Source organism: Gallus gallus, chromosome 3 (genome assembly GCF_016699485.2).
Source record: "Gallus gallus isolate bGalGal1 chromosome 3, bGalGal1.mat.broiler.GRCg7b, whole genome shotgun sequence".
In the NCBI taxonomy this organism is placed as follows: Eukaryota; Metazoa; Chordata; class Aves; order Galliformes; family Phasianidae; genus Gallus; species Gallus gallus.
This window is the reverse complement of record NC_052534.1, coordinates 66,289,850-66,312,607: the sequence shown is the minus strand read 5'-3', so window position 1 is coordinate 66,312,607 and position 22,758 is coordinate 66,289,850. Positions and strand designations below refer to the sequence as shown.

The following is a 22,758-nucleotide window of genomic DNA, read 5'->3' as shown; positions in this document are numbered from 1 at the left end:
GAAGAGTGGAAGTGCAGCCATTCCCTGATGAGCTGTCTGACTGTTCCAACAAGCAGTAGCTCAGTTTAGGAGATGTGGCATCTTTGTGCATTTCAATGGCTTTTCCCGCATTGTTGCACAGCTTCAACACTTGGAGCACAAGGGTTTGCAAAGCGTGGCTGCCACCACCAAGGCATCTCCTGCTAGGAGCGCTTTGCCCAGTAGCTGGGCTCAGGAAATCCAAGCAAGCAGCAACACGGCATCAATTCCAGCAGCCCTTCCCTCGGATTGTTCTGTGTCACTGCAGGAAAGGGACTAAGCACTGACAATAGAATCACAGAATCATAGAATGGCCTGGGTTGAAAAGGACCACAATGATCGTTGAGTTTCAACCCCCCTGCTATGTGCAGGGTCGCCAACCACCAGACCAGGCTGCCCAGAGCCACATCCAGCCTGGCCTTGAATGCCTCCAGGGATGGGGCATCCACAGCCTCCTTGGGCAACCTGTTCCAGTGCATCACCACCCTCTGTGTGAAAAACTTCTTCCTAATATCCAATCTAAACCTCCCCTGTCTGAGTTTAAAACCATTCCCCCTTGTCCTATCACTATCCACCCTCGTAAATAGCCGTTCCCCTTCCTGTTTATACACTCCCTTCGAGTATTGGAAGGCCGCAATGAGGTCTCCCCGTAGCCTTCTCTTCTCCAAACTAAACAATCCCAGTTCCCTCAACCTTTCCTCACAGGAGAGGTGCTCCAGCCCTCTGATCATCTTAGTGGCCCTCAGTACCAGACATGTCCTGCTCTGGGTGTCCCTGCTTAAGCAGGGATTCGACCAGATGGACCAAGAGGCCCTGCCAACCTCAGCCATCCTGTGGTTCTATATTCCTAGCCCTGAGAGCTTCCAACACAAGGTGGCTGGATCCAAGCTGTCCTTGACTTGGGCTGTCTCTGTGCCTAGGAATGGTCTGGGAAGGTCCCAGATGGCCTGAGCCAATACAGTGCCAGGAAGCTCATTAGTGTGACCAGGCAGCCATGCCCAGAGCCTGTGCACACCTCTTGTGCTGCTCCACGTAGCACACAGGCACAGCTGGGAGCACCAGCAGGCCCGGTCTGTCCGCTGCATCCTCCTCCTTCCCTGGCTGAGGTGTTCAGCGCACACAAAACCCATACAGAGATCCCTTAGAATTAAACTCCAGTTCAGAAAATCCCAGTGCCACTAAAGTGGATGTGCTTGTATTTAAAAGGAAGTAAAAATGGGACCAGAGAGGCAGTAACTCACTTCACACAGCACTACAAGGCACTGTCAGCGGGGCTGAAAAGGCAGCAGATTGAAAGCCAGCGTGCATTACTTAAAACAGAAAGGGTCTGACATTTAACCACAAGTTAAAATTTCCAGTGTGATTTGGAAGGCTGACTGTTCTGACATCTGAGTGTGTGAGGGCACAGAGCTGACCTTCACTGAAGAGATTCAAATCCTCTCCAGTCCTGCACCAGCCAGGCCCTCACCATCATGGCAGGGGGCTTTGAAGCCTCTTCCAAAGAAGCCCAAGGTCTGCAGCCCCCGTGGCCAACACAGACGCTCAAGGCCTGACTCATTCAGGCATTTCAAGCCCTGCAAAGAAGAAGAAAGACATGAAAGTGGTGTGATCTTGTATTTCAATGCAAAGTTTAATGTCAAAATTATTCATAAAAAAAACAATAAACCACCTGCTACATACTTTTTAGCTCCCTCTCATTGCTTAGCTTCTCAGAGAATGGCTGAGCCGGGTTGCTGGGAGCACCCTGCACCCAACTCGGACGCCAGTGCTCAGAGCCTACATGCAGAGCAGGACATGTCCCTGTGTCCCCAAGGCCAGAGTCACCACCTCTGCAAAGCGTCCGTGTGCCCCTGGCAGGGAGAGAGGCAGGGCCAGGGAGCTCCATGGCAAGGAGCCAGTAGGAAGCCAGATGCAGTGCTAGAAAAGGCACTGTGGAACTTCACCTAAACTAAAAACAAGCCAAAAAGACCAGGTTCCACTTTCAGCTCTTTCGACAATGTTTAAAAACAAAAGCCAGTCCATTTCACCAGCAATCGCTGTATACTTATCTGGCAACTTCAGCCAGTGACCCTAAGGTCCTCTTCAATAATGTTACGGGACAGGTGGCTCACAGTCATGCATCGTAGATTCCTTTCTGCTATTTCCATCTTGTATTCACCCAGCTCAGTCTGTAACAGCTACTGGCATTGAAGGCTTCCTTTTTCAGAAGCATCTGTGGTTTTAATAAGTCTTTGTAGGTATGGAAAAGCCTGAAGTCCTTCAGCTCCAGTTCTCGGAGCAGACTGTACCAGTACCGCACCACAGTGCTGTCATTGCCGCTGACCTCAAAACCAGGCCAGTGGATGTGCACCTCAAAGACCAGCTGCCCTATCTGCTCAACAACATCCTCCAGGATCAGGTTTTCCAAAATTTTCCACTCCGCGCTCTCCACGTCTGCCTTGAGGACATCAATCTGCAACAAAAACATAATTGCTATGTGAAAATGACAAGGTTTTGCAATTATCGTCAGAGACTCAGTAAGGTTAGAGAAGACCACTAAGATCACCTAGTCCAACCAACCAGCCCATCCCCACCATGCCCACTAACCACGTCCCTCAGCACCACATCTGCATGTGTCTTGAACACCTTCAGGGACGGTGACTCCACCACCTCCCTGTGCAGCCTGTGCTGCTGCCTCACCGCTCTCTCTGAGAGGAAATTTTTCCTAATATCAGCAAGATCCAAAGCCAGGCTTTCCCAGTTTACAATACACATCCTTGCTCTCATGTATTTAAAGATAATCATCTCATGGGCTAAGACAGACAGGGCAGTACATGAAGTTCCATGCCCGCCTGCTTGCCGCCCTTCTCCTCCTGCCTCTGACATCTGGTCTGAAAAGCTCTGTACTTGATGCTGATCCTACAGTCAAAGTGTGTTATTGGCCCTTCACAGATCTTGTGGCAGCACTCATTATACTAAACAAAGACACTGATGCCCTACTGTTCCTTATTTCTCCATCACAAAAACCCTGTAGCAGAACAAAATTTATTCATAGTAACTACACCTAACTAACTATTGCACCACAGCAGAGCAGGGTCCTCATTGCCAGATGCCACGTGCACACACTGATGGTTCCAGTCCTGAGGATCTGCCAGTGCAGTGCATGAGGAGGCAGCGGCTGCACACAGCACACACGTGCCAGAGAAGGGCAAACAGAAATGAAGGCTCTGAGCAGCACAGGTCATGAACCACCCACTGCCAAGCTGCTGCTGGCAGCTCCTGCAGCATCACACTCAGTGAGGAGGATGAATTCAAGGGAAAAGCATGAAATGACTGCAGAGATTGATGGGCAGCTCCTCTGAACGGTAAGGGATGTCAGGAAAGATGCCATGGAAAGAGTGCCTCAGTTTGATTTTAGGCCATTATTGACTTACGCAGTTGTATACTCAGAAAACCAACTTCTCACAGCTCAACATAAGTACAGGTTGGTTTTGCTTAGAGATGAGCTGGGGCAGGGGTTGTATCTTCTAATAATAAAAAGAGCATTTGATCAAAATACGACACCTGGTAAGAAGCAATGTCCTGCAGAGGTGCACACGAACCGAAGGGCACTTCTCCCTAGGGCAGAGCAGGTGCAACTCCCTGGGGAGAGCCGTTTGCCTGCACCGCTTCCACCTGAGCTGCTGCTTGTGCCCACCTGCTCACACTCAGAATGTGTCTGAAGTGAAAACTGGAGACTTTACTTAGTCAAGAAGAGCATAAAAAGAGGAAAAAAAATTGAAAAATCAGCAGAAATGTTACAAGTCAGCAGGCGGGCCCCATTACAGCTGATGAAGTGCCATTAGTGAGCTGAGGCAGACTCCAAAGAGCCTGGATTTAAGGGCACAATAACACAGCTGTACACAGAAACACCACTGTTACGGGAGGCTGCACCCACTGTGCTTCTCTGCGGGATTACTAGGGGGCAAGAAGACAGAACTCAGTCCAACCAACTGCTGCTGGTTCCTCCCTAAAGGCACATCAATATCCTTCAAGAGTCTAACGCCTAGGGAGCAGGGCTGTAAGTAGCTTGGCCTTCCACAGGCATGTGCTACTCACAGGATGAAGGCTGCCTTATGCAGCCACAATGCTTCTCTTTCTTCTTCTTCCCTTGCCTTGGGAGGCCAGAGAGCAGGACCAAAACCACAAGGCCAAAGGAAATTGGACAAGAAGTTTTAAGAGTAGAGTAATTCCCAATTCAAATTCACCATGATGTTAGAGTTATGGAATCGCAGAATCATTCAGGTTGGAAAAGATTGCTGAGATCATCTTAGTTCAACCATCAACCCATTCCCACCTTAAATCAATGGGCTGACTTTGTCACTAATAGGGACAATGAAGCAAGGCAAACCCACTACACAGTGAGTCCCAGTCTGCATCAGAACCAACCCAGTGACCAATAGGCTGGTGGTGGGGCTGGACACAAAACCCAACCTAACCCTAATCTTACAAAGCAAAAGTTAGTGACAGTAACTGTGTGGGCTTAGAATCATAGAACGGCCTGGGTTGAAAAGGACCACTATGATCATTGAGTTTCAACTCCCCTGCTATGTGCAGGGGCGCCAACCACCAGACCAGGCTGCCCAGAGCCACATCCAGCCTGGCCTTGAATGCCTCCAAGGATGGGGCTTCCTACAAAGCAGGTCTCGCTTTATGGCAGAAGTCCTGCAGCCCACTTGGGCCTACAGTACATGCACTGGACGCACCTGGATGCCCAAAGCTCTGCAGTCTGTGCTCCCCAATGCCTCAAAGGACAGGCCAGGGCAGGCAGAGAAAACCAATGGAAGGAGAAGAGCTCGGTGCCTCCCAGCTGCAAGCTCATAATCTGGCAAAGGGAAATGAGAGGAGCCATGGCATCCCAAACCCAGACTGCTATATGTGGTCGCTTCGACCTTCCCTTGTTCTCCAGGTGGCCAACTGGAGGCCCCAGCTCTGATCTACTGAGGCGCAGAGTGCTCACAGCCATGGCAGGCCTCAGGGGCTGTGCTCCCCCTACCTACTAGGTGGGGGTGTCCCACTAGGGACACACGGTCACAAGAACTGGGAGATGTTACATGCTTGACATTTCTGGTTTCAAATATGCAAGCTGAGGGTTTTCAGCCCTTAAGGGTGCGAGGATTGTGTCCGTGAAGTCCTGTGAGGCTTCAGTGGGACAAGCTATAAATCAGCTGGAAACAAAACTCTTCAGCAAGGTCCCTGATCACATACTAACATCACACCGAGCTGCAGGGATCTGCTCATCCAGGCTACACTGTGCCTCCTCTGCGCTGACGGAGGCAGGGGGCTGGTGGAAAATGACCGCAGGATTACGGAATTAAAGCCTGTGTTGTGGCATATCTGCATGGGGAGGAGAGACAAAGGTTGCGCAGCCAACCTTAGCTCTGGTACTTCCTTGCCCAACTGCAACTAAGAGCCCATCAGCGTGCCCACATGTGGGGCAGTGAAATGGCTTCCTGTAGCGCTCCTCTGGGTTCACCAGCAGGCTGAATGCAAATGATCCTGCTTGTGAAAGTCAGCTGAGACCTACTTCACGGTTGAGCTCACTTGTTTCCCTTCATACATTTAAATCAGTTACTTATTTTTCAGATAGCAACGCACGGCTCTACCTGCAATGCAATTCTGAAGGTACTTTTGATCCTATGTGGGTGCAATTGCAACACTTCAGAAGCCACACATTTCTGTCTCTGATGCTTTGGCAACTTTGACTAACAAATTATTCAAAACTCCTCTGGGGGGGGGGAGAAATAGTAGGGGAAGGAGCTGTGAATAAATGTTTCTAAGTGTTTGCTTTTGTTTTCCCATGATCTGGCTTTATGGTATGACATCTTTTTCCTCATGGCAGTTTCCACTCATCATCCCCCCAGGTTTGCTTGTTTTTTCTCTCAAGCTTCTGGGGCCGATCAGCAGGCACCCTGCATGCACTGCACTGCTTTCACAAAACTGATCCAAAAAGCAGCTGCTAACCAGTGTGTCTGCAGGACAGAGAGAGCTGCCTTGCACTCAAGTGGTCAGGGAGCAATAGGGCACTGACAGGAATGTGCTGGAGGAACACAGCAGAGGCTCTTTGAGGCTCTGGGTGCTGTGCACCACTCAGGGGCCTGGAAGAAGGCTCTGTCTGTACCACAACCTCCTGTGACTGCCTTCAGGACACAGTGCCCACCTCATCCCACAGTCCTCATTTTCTGCTGTGGACAGGGTAAAATGAACATTGAAACAGCTTGTGTCAGAGCATCCAAGCACCTAACAAACAAATTACAAGAGTGATTACAAGACATTTGTTCTCTTTTTCTATTTCAAATAAGCCAGTCTGCCAAAATGTGAGCAATGAGAACTAAGTAGCTTATCACTGAAAAGTAGAAGAACGTGTATTTTTAATCATGTTTTCTCAATACTTTGCTCCCCTGTAAATATACCACAGCGTTGCACCAGTCACACTTGGGGGAAAAAAAGGCCTTTCCTCATGCACAACCAAGCATACAAAACAGCTGAAAAAGAATGTGTTTTAATTAGTGGAAGTTACCACATACGGTATGAGCACTCATCTCTTCTTTTCGGGGCAATGACGTGTTACAACCGTGCATCATTTCCCAAAGTGGAAACCAGAGCTCCGTTCGGCCTTCATCATTTCTGGAACACCAGGGTTAGCGAGATCTCAGCTCTGTGATGCCCCATGGGCATATTTGAAGCTCCCCATGGAGCAGAATCAATCGAGAGCAGCAGCCAAGGAAGCAATTTGGCCACATTACTGCCAGCAGCAGCTCAGCACGGGGAAGCAGAGAGCAGAGCAGGGGAGCACAGAAGCGCTCCATCCTTCTAAATCATAGCTCTCAACTAAGGACGACACCAGCAAAGAAACAACAGGGTTCCCTTTCACTAAGTGCAAGTCTATATTTTCAGCAGATAAAACTCCAAAGAATGTGTTGAGCTCCTGAACTGACATACCGGGTATATTTTCAAGTATATGTTGAAGGTATTAATGCAAGTTTCCATACTTGGGTGCCTACATCGTCTTTTGTCTTTTTTACACACTACAGGGGTGACTGCCCCCGCAGGGCACAAGATACACAGCTCACTGAACAGCTTATCTTTTCTCCAAATTGGAAAGATATGCATTTGATGGGTGGACTGTTAAATGGACAAAGAACTGGCTGCAGCATCGAGTCCAGAGAGTGGTGGTCAATGTCTGGATGAGATCAGTGGTGAGTGGTGTCCCACAGGGGTCAATGCTGGGGCCAATACTCTTTAACATCTTCATCAATGACACTGACAATGGGATCAATGTGGGAGTGCACCCTCAGCAAGTTTGCTGATGACACCAAGCTGTGGGGTACAGTCAACACACCAGAGGAACAGGATGCTATCCAGAGGGACCTAAACAGGCTTGAGCAGTGGGCCCAGGTGAACCCCATGAGGTTCAACAAATCCAAATGCAAGGTCTTTCATCTGGGTCAAGGCAACCCTCACTACCAATACAAGCTGGGGGATAAAGGGATTGAGCACAACCCTGCTGAAAAAGACCTGGGAGTAGTAGTGGATGTGAAGCTGGATATGAGCCACCAATGTGCCCTCACAGCCCAGAAAGCCAACCATATCCTGGGCTGCATCAAAAGAAGTGTGGCCAGCAGGTTGAAGGAGGTGACAGGCTCTTTAGCAGGGTCTGTGGTGACAGAACAAAGGGAAATGGCTTCAAGCCCAAAGAGGGTAGATTTAGGTTGGATAAAAGGAAAAAATATTTTACAGTGAGGGTGGTGAGGTGCTGGAACAGACTGCCTAGAGATGTGGTTGATGCCCCATTCCCTGAGACTTTCAAGGCAAGGCCGGATCAGGCTCTGACCTGACCTAGCTGTGGTATCTCTGTTCACCGCAGGGGAGTTGGACTGGATGACCTTCACAGGTCCCTTCCAACTCTAAGGGTTCTGTTATTCTATGAACACCTGCAGGGAGTGAAGGTGAGCTTTGTGGCTCTGCCCTTCCTGCTCCTCTGCAGCGTTGGCAGTTAAAGAGAATTATTTTCTCCCCAGTTTCACTGACGTGCCTCCATGAAATTGCAGCAAAGCAGGGGCAGGACATTAACAGACACTTTATATTTACTGCATAAACTGAAATCCACCTGGAGGATACATTTCAAAATCATACCACAAAAACTTAATTAAATTTCTCTGGTGACCAGTTGTCAACACAGCGAAGCTTGCTCAAGCAGTGCTGGTCCCAGGCAAGCAGATGTACCCAGGGGGCCCAGCAAAAGCCATCACTCACAACACTTAGTGCTCAGAGCCCCAGCAGCTCTTCAGGACACGGTCCCATGTCACGGTGACATGCTCCCACAGCCTGTGGATGACCCGGCACTTTTGTTTTCCACATCCTCTGGCTGTTTCTGATGCCTGGACATTTCCCACATACTCATTCCATCTAGAAGCAATTTCTCTCTGGAGACTCACCACAGAAGATGAGACAACCCATCTTCCCAGTTTAGCCCAGCCAATCCACGTCACTGACTTCAGTGGACAGGCACAGAAGGGGCTTTTTAGCTGGCAGGAATTGTTCCATTGTCACTTCACCAGAGAACAACCAACCACCACCTGATTAAGGACATCAGGATGGCCTGAAATCTTCTCTCCCTGGCTGCATTTGGTCAAGAGGTTGCCACGTTTCATTTGTGGCCTTTCAATCACAGCAAACACCTTTTTTTTTACCATAGAATTCATTCTAGGTAAACTCCCACCCTCGCTCACACCAGGCACCATACCAGCTAGAGATGTCAGCTCACTTGGTAACCACTTTCTGGACTTGAAATATACATGTCCCAAAGCCTGAGTTGATTTTCAAACAGGTCTGATGGATTCAGATAGCATTAAGCTATAAAGGCCTTAAAGCTAGAGCTACTGTGATTAACATCTTGTCCAGCTTGCTACTTAGCAAGACCAAGGCTCCTAGGCAGTGACCCGAAGACCAGGATTACAAACCCCAGCACAGAGCAGGCCAGCACCACACACAGGCAATCCTGTCACAAACACCTTCAGCACCTTGCTCCTCTATCTCCTTTTTGGAAAAGAGGAGGCCCAGGGGAGATCTCATTGCTCTCCATAACTCCCTGGAGGGATGCTGTGTCAAGATAGAAGTCAGCCTCTTCTCTCAGGAACAGCAATAGGATGAGAGCAAACGGCCATAAGTTGTGCCAGGGGATATTCAGGTTGGATATTAGGAAACATTTATTCTCAGAAAGAGTGGTGAGGCACTGGCGTAGGCTGCCCAGGGAGGTGGTGGAGTCACTGTCCCTGAAGATGTTCAAGATGTGTAGATGTGGCACTGAAGGATATGGTTAGTGGGCATAGTGGGGGTGGGTTGGTAGTTGGGAGTAGGAGCCTAGAGGTCTTTTCCAACCTTAACGATCCTGTGATTCTATGAAATGGACAACAGCTTCCAGAATAGGCAATGGGCAGTTTCCTGCTTGCTCTAAGTGATGCCTCCCCAGAGCAAACAGGTCACCATGAAGACATGGGGGCTTTGTAACACACCCCCAGCAGCGAGCTCCTTGCCTGCACAGAGCAGCAGCAGCAGTTATCAAGTGCAGATCCCTGTACTCCACTACATTTTCTGATTTGCATAGCTCTTCCACCACCCTGAAAAGATCAAAATGCTATCTCATCAAGTCCTTCAATCCCACAGCTCAATTGCTGAAGTAGAGAATTCGCACCAGGCAGCTCCAGAAGCCCAAATCTTAAATTATTTACCGGTCTGATCATCAGCAAGAGTTCCGCCCACCAAAGCTTACAGGCGAGCATTCTGAATATTGCAAGGATTCCCACAGCAGCCAGAAGCTCAGGCTGGAGGCATGTCTGCTCCACACACAGCCCCAGCCGAACACACAGCTTCCTTTGCAAGGAGCACATCCGTCTATCCCACCCCACAGGGAGCATCCCCTGCTCATCCCCGAGCCTTTGAAGTTCTGTGCCAGACGCTGCTGGAAGCCTGTGGGAACGGATGTGTGCTCAGGGGAATAAATACTGTACACCAGACCCTCCAACCTCACCACTGCCTCAGCCATCTGGGAAAGTAACTGCCAGGAAGAGCAAGAGCTCCATGGTGCCAACATACCTCTCTTCTACGGTTATCATAGAATGATTTGGGTTGGAAGGAATGCTCAAGATCATGTAGTTCCAACCACTCTGCTACAGGCAGGGACAGCTCCCTATAGACCAGGCTGCCCACAGCCCCATGCAGCCTGAGCCTGGCCCTGAATGCTTCCAGGGAGGGGGCATTCACAACCTCACTGGGCAACCTGTTCCAGTGTCTCACCACTCTCACAGTACAGAATTTCTTCCTAATACCTAATCTAAGTCTACCCTCTTTCAGTTTAAAAACCATTCCCCCTTGTCCTGTTGCTACCTGTCCTTATAAAAAGTCCTCCATCTTAAGGAAGACAGTTAAGTTTGTCCAGCTGTCCACCCCTGCTGTCTGCTTGCAACAGCAGCAAAAAGAAAGCAGCACGTTCCTAAAGCACGAGGGGCAGAAAAAGGAATGTGCTGAATGTCCTACTGTTACATGCAAGGATATTAGCCTTTGTCTGGGATGGGTAGTGGGGAGGGATGAATGCTGCTGAGGCTTTCATCTTTGGATTTCAGATTTTGTGGATTGGTAGAATGCCTTAAACTGATGTCAGGTCAACACTGAGACCAGAAAGGGTCCGGACACTAAGGTGAAAAGATGTCCAGTCCTAAAGAAGCTGTAAGCAGCGACAGAGGAGGGAGAACAGGCCGCTCGGAGGAACTTGGGACAAATGTGGGGAAAAATAGTTATATATTTTAGACAGCTCTTAGCTACTCTGGATAGGACGCTTATCTAAACAATCTGCTAGTGTCAATCAGCAAACCATGAGAAAGATGGGTAGTTGAGAAAGACTGGGCTGCTTATAGCAAGGAGGCTGCTCTCAATTGTCATAAAGCCAGCATCATGTCGCAGATTGCCACTCTGAGCAGACACTCTCCACCCTGCCTGCATTAAATCTGTGCCAGTTGATGTTACTGTACCTAAATGAACATAGCGAGTCTGCTGGGAGCACAAACATGGGGCTGAGCTCTACCAGTGTCTTGCATCTGACATCCCTTATGATGCTGGGGCAGGGCACCCTGTCTGCTGAGCAAATCAGTGGGAGAAAGGAGCTGGCAGTGCCCAGGCTTTTACAGAAGCAACAATAATATGCTTTGAGAGTTGCAGGTTCTTGTTTGGTTTGTTGTTGTTTTTAAAAGAAGACCTGAATAATTTGTTCAGCACTGAAATACTTTTCATTACAATTCAGATATTGCACTAGCCTTTTTCCTAGGGGAAGAAAAGGCTATGGGTTGCATCTCATCCAGGCAACGCTAGCATTTAAAAGATCTTCTCTCCATGCCTGATAATTGCATACTAAACAGCACCTGCTCCCTAGAAACACCACTACTCCTATCAATATCTTGAGGTCTGGTGGAGAGAATTTAAAAGAGGTAAAAAGAAGTGCAAGAGGCCTGGACAGGAATGCAGATGATGTATTTCTAGCACACGATGCAGATGGTGGGAGAGGTGGTGAGCAGTAAATCACCAAGCAAAGACTTTTGCTTGCAGAAATATGAGCTTGTCAGGAGCATTTCTACTTGCAGCCAAACTCTTCAATCTAGTTACAATTAAAATACCATACGCAGCAGCAGCCACAGCTGACTAGGCAAACAGAGAGCAATTACTACCTTGATTTCATTATCACTGAAATTAAAAAATACATGCATCCAGGATACAGTGTGTCAGGAGCCTGTAGATTGCTCGGGGGCAAGCCTGATAAGGTTGTGGAAGGCAGAATCCTCTCATGCAGCTGGAAACAGCTGTACCAATTCAGTTGCCACTTACTTTTCAGCAGCAGGAGTATATCCCCTAATTCACCGATGCATCTGCAAACAGAAAGTCCACATGCACAAACAGGGCTCAAGCTGCAGCTCTGGTGTAACTCCAAGGAAATCAGTCATGTTACACTGACAGTGAGTTGGGTCCAGCATATACAGACAACCTCAGTGAGACCAAATGTGTGTGTTACAGACAAGTCTGACCTGAACTCACAAATCAGATTACAGAGCTAGAGGCAGATGCTTATTGTTGGATGAAATGTTTTCCGGCACCCTCAGCTTTTGCTTTCATGATGTGACTTTGAAAAGTTGCTACTTTACATTTTCTAGCTAGCTCGCCTGATGTTATCATCTCTGGTGCTCTTCCTTGCAGCACAGTGAGAACAGAGATCAGGGTGTGAGTCATCTGCAGAACTCTTAACTCCAGATCTCAAGACTTCTCAGACAGATGCTGAACACACAGCTGGATCTGAAATCACCACCACAGCTCTTCACACCCTACAGCCCTTCCCGTTGCCATATGCCCAGCCTAACCTCTCTTGCATTCATTCGTGTCTTACAGGTCCCACACAGAAATACCAGGCTGGCACTGGAACAAACAAACAGTAGCTAAAGGGGATTAAAATAGAGAATTTTTAAGGATGCACTCACTCTCTGTGCCCTACTGAAGTCCCCTTCACAGCCCCACTACATCTGCTTGCACTGCACTGCTTGCTCACCACACCACTCCCACTGCACGGTAGCAAGTCTCCACTCCTCATCCCCTCTGCTCCTCCTGGATCACTTACACATGCACACATTATGAGCGTAGCTCAGGTCACATCTGCTAGTATTTTCTCACTGCTTTCTAAAAATAAAACAAAAACCCAGATACACACACACTGTGTATGTCACTACACCAGAACAACGTTGTTCACAGCATTGGTAAACTGACTTCCAGCAGTCACCACCCTGTAGCAAATACAAAAATGCAGATTGTTTTCTTAATTAAAAACAATTCCAACTATCACAACTGAGAGCTGCTGGGATAATTCTCCCCCAGACAGAAAAGTGGGAACTACATACTGTTCTCTGGGTGCTCCAGTAATTTAATCTGGCTCAGATGAGAAAGAAAGTGATTCCTACAGGTCTGGAGAATTTCTCATAGTGTTTGACTCTAATGGAATTTTCTTACACTTCAGCACTTACACTCTTTTTTTGATGATATTCTCAAATGTTGTTATTTAAGAAAAAGAGAAGAATGGGAAAAGGGAACTGCCTGACTCAGCTGGACTGTGCCTCTGTGATACTGCGGCAAACCACTCGAGGTGGGATCCACCTCACCCAGCTTTAGACAGGTAAGCCCAAAGCAGCTGTCTAAGCTGCTTCTAGAGACCACAGAGAGGAAGAAGACCTTCTGATGGGCAATTCAGGATGTGCAGTTCACACCATTCAGCCTGTTTTAAGCAGCTGCCCTTGCATGAGATGATCTGCACCTTTAGGGTTTGCCTCAAGTTTCATGAGGAGCTCCACAGTTGTCCAAAACAGGCACATAAATTAGTGGAGATAAATTCCATGCTTATTCACCTCTCAGCAGGTCATTTATTTAGATTATAAGCTCTTACATGTATGGTATTTTGTCTGCTAGGTGCAAAAGGGTCCTGTGCTAATGTGTGTCTTTCCTCTTCTGCAAGGGAAGCAGCCATACACTAACAAAATGGCATGAAAAACACAGGCTCTTTCCTGTCAGACGAGACTTAGAGGCCAGTATGATAACCCTAACTAAACAAAGACTGTTCTTCACAAATACATCCAGGGAGTAAAACGGAGCTGCAGAAAAAGGGCCACTTAAGCCTAACGATCTGAAAATAGCAAGGCTAAAAATAAGATTAAGGATGTTTTTATTCCTTCTAGAACTGAGATTCTGGAAAAGCCCCAAATAAGCACAGTACAGCAAATTAAAATCATCAAGCCCTTTCAAGATAGAACTCCAAACATTTACTTGGGGATCTGCATGAGGCAGTGATTCAAGAGATCTGGGCCCATTTGGTCTTCTCTGACGCTACACTAAATGGAGCAGAGAGTGGATGTGAACTTGCGCTCCCAGCCCAGTGGGTTGAATGGGGCCATCCTCAGCTGCAGTAGCAGAGGCCAAGAGGACACAGCTCTGAGCTCCTGGCTGCTCATCCTGAGCTCAGAGCAGAATCAAAAACTCAGAAGACCTCTCTGGTCCCTGTAGTTCCAAGGAGCACAAAGTAATGAGCAGCTGCACAGATTAGGATGCTCCAAAACTTGAAGGTGGGCTTTTCCCAATCTGGGGAGTTAATTTTCTGTTTTGTTAAAACCCAATCTCTGTGTGCAATTAACTTGTTATAAATCTTTTTCCTGGGCTTTTATTTTGTATTTATTGATGAAGTACCAACAGAGGTGACTTAAAATCAAAATGGTAAATCAATTTTCTTTAATCATTGCTCTTCCACACCAATTTTCAAAGAGCTGAAAGTGCAGCATGAAATAGACTCTGCAGTACCTGCTTTAAGAGATGAAGCAAGGGATAAATCACTTGCCTAGGAGGAGATGAGGTCATTAATCAGCATGGCTGCAGGGTGTAAAGTTTTAAAGTTGCATTAGGTATTAAATAACAGGTGAAAGGGAAAAGGTTTTTGCTTTTGAAACCTTGAAACTAACCCCATTCTAAAACATGAAATGGACATCTGTTGGCCTGGTTGTCACACAATCCTTCACACAGAAGCCAGTGTAGCTTAAAGCCTCCAAATAGATCTCTCTGCATTTCTTTTAATAACCTGCAACGGCACAGGACAGGCTTTTTTTGACAATTTGTTCAAGAGGACTTGAAGGAGTTGAACACAACCTTACTGGTAGCAGCACACAAAATCCAACCAGCAGAGACCCAGAAAAAGGCAAGGCAAACTACTACTGAATTAAGAGCTTGCAAAAAATGAACACGCATGATTGAAACAAAAGTGAATTAACTCTCCTTGCTTCTGCAAGATGAGTAAGAAACTGGTTGGATGGTTGGGCTCAGAGGATTTATCTGGAAATCAGTTACAAGCACAGGGTCTATACTAGGATTTGTCTTGTCGACATCTTTATCAGTGATCTGGAGGAGTTGATGAACTTCATCCTTTCCAAGTCTGTGGCTAACACCAAACTGGCTGGATCAGTCAGTACGCACAGCCAAGGGTAGAGCTGCCATCTGGAGGAACCCAGGCAGACTGGAGGGATGGGCCAAGAGAAACCCAATGAAATTCAGCAAGGGCAAAATAAGTCCTACAGCCAGTGAGGAAAGAGGCCCTGTAATAATACGGGCTGGAAATCTGCCTGGCTGGCTGGGGAGCAGCTCTGCAGAAAGACTCACAGGGGTCATGGTGCAAAGAAGGCCAACAGCATGGGATGCATCTATACAGACAACAATCAACTGAGGTAAGCTCAGCAGGGAGCCAAGCATCGTTGTAGACTGCAGCAATTACCCTGAGATGAGAGGCTGGGGGAATAGGGTTTGTTCAACTTTGGCAGGAGATGGCTTTGAGCAAGGGGAATGGTCACCAGCCTTGAGAGTCTACAAGCAAGTCCCCAAGTAGAAATCAACAGGCTCCTCAGCAGTGCATGGAAGGAGGACCAGAGACAGCAGACAAACTGAAATTGGGGGATTTCAGACTGTATATAAAGGAGAAACTTCTTCCATGACTAGGATAGACAAGCAGGACAATAGCTCACCTAGACTAGCTGTGCAGCCTCAATTTTGGAGAAAACTTGGTGCTTTCCAAAACCAGACTGCATAAAGCTTTGAGCAGCCTGACTTCAGAGCTGGTCTTTCTTTGAGCTGGTAATGGAACTACAGGCCTCCCAAGATCCCTTCTGACTTCAGTTATCCAGGGATCTTATATGAAGGGAGCTCCCTATTCATCTATCAGCTATCGAAAGGGAACAGCAGTACCTTACCACCCCCACCCTAGTAGTCTGTGAGAGAATATGAAAGAGCCGGTTGTAGCTGTACTCTACCAAAATAAGAAACAAAACTTTATGCATTCAGTGGCTTTTCTTCTCTATTTATCAGCACTATGGAGTGTCCATATGCAGCAAAAGATTAGTGGGGGAAAAAAAAAGATGAAAAAGATCAATTTTTTTTTTTACATCTTTATCCTCTCCCACGGCCAATAAAATACTATTCTCAAACGATACATCATTAAATTTCCAGCCTAGATTTGCATCCAGGAAAGAGGACTCTCTGCAGCCTTTGGAGACTATTCCAGCACTTAAAAGATTTCTCTCTTTCACATAGGTTCCCCAAATACTCTGACTGCATGCTTCCTTTTTCAATCTCATCTTATTATAGTATTAGATGATTCCTCCACCTCCAGGCTATTTACACTCCTCACAGGACTAGGACTGTCATGTCACATAGTGTTTTAGAAAGATCAAGTTTTTTCAATGCTTTCTCAAATCCAGTCCAACAGCAAAAGACCTGCTTGTGTTTCTTGTCATGCTAAGTTTCCACTTCTGTTGAAGGGGTGTCAGCACCAACTGAAAAACAGCAGCTGTGCTCTTATCCAAGCCACAGTGGGGTAATAAGCCTGTGAAGTTCTTTGATGTCCCTGCACACAAGCCCCCCAAGTTGCCCAAACCGCATGGTCTCTTTTCAAGACTGTAGTGGCAAGAACTGCAGGAGATCTTGTCTGTCCCCTCTTCAACAGCCCAATCCAAAGTCCCTGACATCAGTGGAAAAGTTCTCATTCAGTTGGAGGGTCTTGGATCAAATCCCAGATCTTAAAGAATAAAAGCAAGGAGAAAAGTAGGCATTAACTTCAAATGATGTTGCTTGGAATTCCCGCCTTGAAGTGGTAACAGAGCAGCTTTGAGAGTAGGCGTAAGGATTTTTAAAATTACAAAGAATGGAATGAAGAACATGTTTTAAATTTCTAACTGAAGAAAAAAGAAAAAGTACTTTGGAAAATATTCTGGAAACTGTTTTGAATTAGCTTACTTATTTAATCATGGGAACGTTCCAATTGCATTCACTTGAAGAATGAAAATGTGAATGACACAGTTTTTACTTTGATGACCTTGTCATAAATTGGAGCTCACTGATGTCTTAATGCAAACAGCCTCTCAGGCTGCCCTCCAAGCAGAGACAAACCAAGTAGGATGATGTAAGTAGAACAGATTTCTTTGGGTATTTCCCAAATGTGAAGTAGGGACAGGTAGTCTGGGAGGAGTATAGGGATGCTGCTAGGCTGTGTAGGGATGGGGTTAGGCAGCCACAGCCCAACTGGAACTGGGCTTGGCAAGGGGTGCAAAGAAGAACAAGAAAGGCTTTTACAGGTACATCAACCAGAATAGGAAAATCCAAGAATGCTTACTCCAACTACAGTGAGCAATAAGGGCAGATCGGTTAGCAATGGACAAGGAGAAGGACCAATGACTCTCCCACTGTAAGCAAAGATCAGGTTCATGACCACCTGTGGAACCTGAACATCCCTAAGCCTATGGGCCCTGACAAATGCATCCAAGACTCCTGAGGGAATTAGCTAATGTAGCTGCCAAGCCACTCTCAGTTTTATCTGAAAAGACACAGTGGTCAGGTGAAGTCCCTAGTAACTGGTAAAAAGGCATTATCATAACTGTTTTTGAGAAAGGCAGAAAGGATAAGCCAGGGAACTACTGACCTGTCAGCTTCACCTCTGTGCTGGGAAAGATCCTCCTGGAAGCTATGCTGAGGCATGAGGAAGACAGGGAGGTGATGCTAAACAACCAGCATGGCTTCACCAAGAGCAGGTCCTATCTGACCAACCTAGTGGCCTTCTATGATGGCATACCTGCATTAGTGGACAAAGGAAGAGCTACTGATATAATCTATCTGGACTTTAGTAAGGTGCCTTTGACATGGTTCTCCACAGTATCCTTCCCTCTAAATCGAAAAGATATAGTTTTGATGGGTGGACTCTTCAGTGGACGAGGAGCTGATTGCAAGATTGTGCACAGAGAGTAGTGATCCACGGCTCAATGTCTGGATGGAGATCAGTGATGAGTGGTGTCCACAGGGGTCGGTGCTGAAATGGATGCTCTTTAATACCTCCACCAATGACATCAACAGTGGGATCAAATATCCGCTCAGCAAGTTTGTGGATGACACTAAGCTGTATGGTGTGGCTGACACACCTGAGGGACAGGATGCCATCCAGATACACCTAGACAGGCTCAAACACTGGGTCCAAGAGAACCTCATGAGGTTCAACAAAGCCAACTGCGAGGTCTTGCACCTGGGTCACGGCAACCCTCACTACCACTACAAGGTGAGGGATGAAAAGATTGAGCGCAGCCCTGCTGAAAAGGAATTTGGGGTACTAAATTTGGAATTTGGAATGGCAAGTCACATGTGAGCCAGCAATGTGCCCTCACAGCCCAGAAAGCCAGCTACATCCTGGGCTGAATCAAAAGAAGCGTGGCCAGCAGGTCAAGGGAGGCAACTCTGCCCCTCTACTCTGCACTGGTGAGGCCTCACCTGGAGTACTGTGTCCAGTTGCAGAATCCTCAGAACAGGAGAGATCTGGACCTGTTAGAGCACATCCAGAGGAGGGCCACAAAAATGATCCAAGGGATGGAACACCTCCACTACGAGGCCAGGCTGTTCAGCTTGGAGAAGAGAAGGATCTGGGGAGACTTTAAAGAGGCCTTTCAATATCTAAAGTGGGGCTATAAGAAAAAAGGGGAAAGACTCTTTAGGAAGGTCTGTTGCAATAGGACAAGGGGAAATGGTTTCAAACTAAAGGGGAGATTTAGATTGGATACAAGATTTTTTTTTTTTTTTTTTTTATTAAGGGCAGTAAAGCACTGGAACAGGTTTCCCAGAGAGGTGGTTGAAGCACTGTCCTTGGAGACAGTCAGGGCCAGGCTGGACAGGGTTCTGAGTAGCCTCATCTAGCTGTAGATGTCCCTGTGCATTGCAGGAGAGTTGGACTACATGGTCTTTAAGGGTCCCTTCCAACTCAACAATTCTATGACTCTGTCAGAGGACTGTGAAGTATGTAATGGCTGTACACTTGCTGGGGAAAGTCAGCTCATGACTTCACTAATGCCATAACTTTGCACAGGGGAGCAGCCTGAATTATCACAGACTAAGAGGCATGTGTAGTGTTCACAACATGCCAACACACTAAACTAAACTCTGTGCTATGCAGAAAACCTCAATCCCACATGTTGTGTGCACTGGTTCTGGAACGCCCTCCAGCTGGGTGCTTTCATGTTAGGCAGTTTTCACCCTGAAGGCTATAGGCTCAGAATTCATAGCTACACTCCTGTAATTCACAGCAGGTCTCACAAACACTCTGTACCAGTCCATGATAAACAATCAACTGTTCCCAGCAAGGTCTGCTATATCACAACATTCACATGCTTTTTCTGGATCAGGTCATTAATCATTTCCTTTGTGACTGATTCTTCTAAAATCAAAACAATCAATGTAAGGCATACGTCAAAGGAAAGCTATCTCTCTCTCTCTAGATGTTTCTCTAATGCACAATCTAGTACAATTACAGAATGACTAGGAAGCAGAAAAAATAAGCTGCTTTTCTGTTCTTCTCTTCAAAATGGTTCAATCAGGAGAGCTGAATCAAAAGAAAATGCTAAAGAAAAGCAAGAAATGAACTGAAAAGGACATCCTGAATTTTATAATAACAAACCAAGCAAATGTTGCAGTGCTTGCTTGCTTTGTAAATCCTACAGAAAAGCCCTCTTTAGCTCAGGCTGCCTATTTAAAAAAAAAAAAAAAAAAAAAAAAACACACACAACACCAAAAACAACCACAAAGACATGAAGAACTAGCTGCAGGCAATGAAGTATATTAGCATTTCAATTCATACTAGTATATCCTCTGAGGGAAAATCTCTCTTGAAAGCAACCTAATCCTGTGTGTCAGGAACTTCCTCAAATGTCTTTTGGCAATAGTTATTTGAGAACCTAACATTTCTGGTGTATTTACAGTTCCTTAAAAAAAAAAATTAGAAATGTTAAAAAAACAGAGTGCTGCCAATTTCAAAACAGGATGTTTTTGTTGATGACTGTAATTAGGATTAGTGACCCTGCAAATGTAAACAGCCCATCCATTACTTCTTCTAATTCTTGTTACAAATATTTCTCCTCTTTGTAAATTGCACAGCATGAGTAGTTTAGAACTCTTACTCAGGCAATAACCAGACCTTCCAAAGGACTGGAAAAATGAACACTCAGTGTCACCAGCCAGCTGAAGAGAAAAGCAAGGGAGAAGGAAAGTATTACACATATGGCTTGCAATCTAAAAACAAAGTGGCTGTCACCAGAGCTACGAAAAAAGCAAGACAGAAAAGACACTCCAGAAAGGAATGCACTGCAGGTATTTCTGAAGAAAACCTATTGTCAGGAGATCACCTGGGAAAGCACCTGAGCTCCTGAGAGAACAAGAATCACAGGATCATAGGAAGGCTGAAGTTGGAAGGGACCTCTGCAGGCCATCTGGTCCAACCCCCTGCTCTAAAACAAAGCTCTGCAGCTTTCACAACAGCCAGAATCATACCACCTGAGTCCTTACCTTCTGATGTCCAAATTCATTCAATATTGTGCCCAGCTTCTTTGTGTTGCTGTGAAGTTTGTGTGTAGCAATGGCTGGGTTGGGATCCCTCCAGTCAACGGACAGGCGATGATACCAGAGGTGCTGACCCTCCTGGATGTGAGCTGACTTAATGCTGGGGTCGAAGCGATGCACCTCGCATCCACTGTTAGCCATGCTGATCTCAAACTGGTTGTCATCACTGCCCAGTCTACAAAACAAAACAAAAAAAATGTAATCATTAATGCTGCAAAAAGACCTACTAGTGAGTAGAACATCCTGAGGACTCGTGGACATACAAGAAGGGAAAATTCAGCCTGTTAGTTTCTGAAGCAAAGTGGAGGAGCTGTTGTGCTGCTTCTTTGGATTTATCCATGGCACTGAGCAGAATCTAACCCTAATTCTGATGAGATTAACAGAACTAAAGCTGATAGACCGCAATGATGTGTGCTGAAGATTTGGAATAAGTACTTAGATAAAGGAAATTTAAAGGAACAGAAGTGGAATAGCAAATATAATTAAAATGTATACAACAGTATACAGACATATTTTCTGCCATGCCTATATAACTATATGTCACCATGGCCAACAACTGGGACAGGACACAAGAACCAAATTTCTCTCTTTCTCCATGTACAGGCAAATTAAAACATAAATTTAAAACTACTTCCTTCCCAACAGCAGAAGTGTTTTTACACTCAAAGAAATATTGATGCTAATTTCACAAAGATCCCCAAAGAAGAAGAAAGACAAACAGCCCCACTGTATAGAAAAAACGTGTCACTGCATTCCCTGTCTCTGCAAGGAAAATACGTGCTTTATGAGGCTATTCTATATTCCCGCCTCCTACTGCAAAATGATTCACACAGGATTCAAGAAATCATTGCCATTGCAATCAGATATCTGGCCTGCACGTACTCTCCACTGTGTAAAATATGATGTCCTCTTCACTGCTGCCCATACAAGCTTGTACCAAGCATGGTTGAAATCATGTGCTAAACCTTAAACTTAATCAAAACCATGCTGTTGGAGACACACACAGGTAGTGTGGGAGAGGTAATCAAGTTTTTTAATCACTGCTTCAACCAGTTGTACCAATTGAGAATATCCACTCCATACTAATAGCATGGCCTTTATCCACCAGGTATCCATCAGAAACAAACCACTGCAGGGCAGTAATTTTCAGTGTACTGCCAGAGGATCTGCTAGACAACAACACAATTATACTTAGGCATTTATCTTTGAATTGTTTGAATCTGAAATAATTCTGGCTATTTGCATCAATATATAAAACGTGATAAAATTTACATTACGTTATGCTAGGATATGACATTAAGCCAGCACTAAATGTTTTGCATAGATGGCATATTGCTAAACTAAAATGAATCCATCTCCTGAAACAAAGTTGTGAAGAGGATATGATTTGGAAGTTACTAATATGGCATCACATCTGCTTTAATACCGGATAAGCCCAGGACAACACTGCCCCAAAAGAAGGTTCTCCACTGAACCATTACCCCCCAAGGAGTCCTGTGTAAGTAGAAGGCTATAAAGACTGCAAGAACAGCACAACATGCTTTTAAGAACAATCGTACTGCACATGAATCCAGCCTATACAGATGTGTAGGAGGGAAAGAGCAGTTTTCTTCTAATACATTCAAAATACATCAGGAAAAAAGTTCCGAAGTTAACCAAGTGAATTGGCACGTTTGTTTGCATACAGCGTTCTACAGAAGGGACACAGATGAATGAAGACCAGTGTAATCCCTTTGGAATGAGAAGCTGGCTGAAAACGAACAAAATACAAATTGTTTAGGACAAATACAGCATTAGAGCAGTGAGCCTACCACCAACCCATGGACACATGCGTCTGTGACACACTTCTAACAGTTGCAGCTGGTGCAATCCAGAGGGCCAGATGCTTCCGATGCAGGCAGACCTCAGGCTGCCTTTGAGCAGATTGTTATTCACATGTGGACTGCAAAGTGGTGCGAAACCCAACAAACAATAGTTGAGGGTGAAGAAGGTGCTGGTGTATCATCTGACACTCTGGCAACAGATCAAATTTGTGCCTGAAGAGAGATCTAATCAATCACAGGAGTTTATAAGACAAAATAAGGTCATCTCCAGAAGATTTGAAAAATGCAAGGCTCACGTGTGATCTCACCAAGTGAGAACACAGCATGAGAGAAGTAAACAAATGAGGCTTCCTAAGGAAGACTTTGTGTTACTTGAAAATGATAAATAAATAGAAGACGACCTTAAGAAATGTCA

The 22,758-nt window shown here is 46.0% G+C and overlaps 1 protein-coding gene across 7 annotated transcripts in view; it reads right to left on the bottom strand.

Annotated features, from left to right (window-relative positions):
• Positions 1–22,758, bottom strand: part of METTL24 (methyltransferase like 24) — a 54,550-nt gene that overhangs the window by 5,707 nt on the left and 26,085 nt on the right. For 5 of the 7 annotated variants that reach the window (XM_046939601.1, XM_040698320.2, XM_004940307.5 and 2 more), the window contains 2 exons: positions 20,467–20,695; positions 1,625–2,470 (listed from right to left, as the gene is read on the bottom strand). In XM_046939601.1, coding sequence (XP_046795557.1) covers positions 2,156–2,470; positions 20,467–20,695 — 544 coding nt within the window. In that variant the 3' untranslated portion in view covers positions 1,625–2,155. Of the gene's footprint in view, positions 1–1,185; positions 1,593–1,624; positions 2,471–20,466; positions 20,696–22,758 lie in introns of those variants that run through there. The other 2 variants (XR_005858894.2, XR_005858893.2) reach the window with 2 other exon arrangements.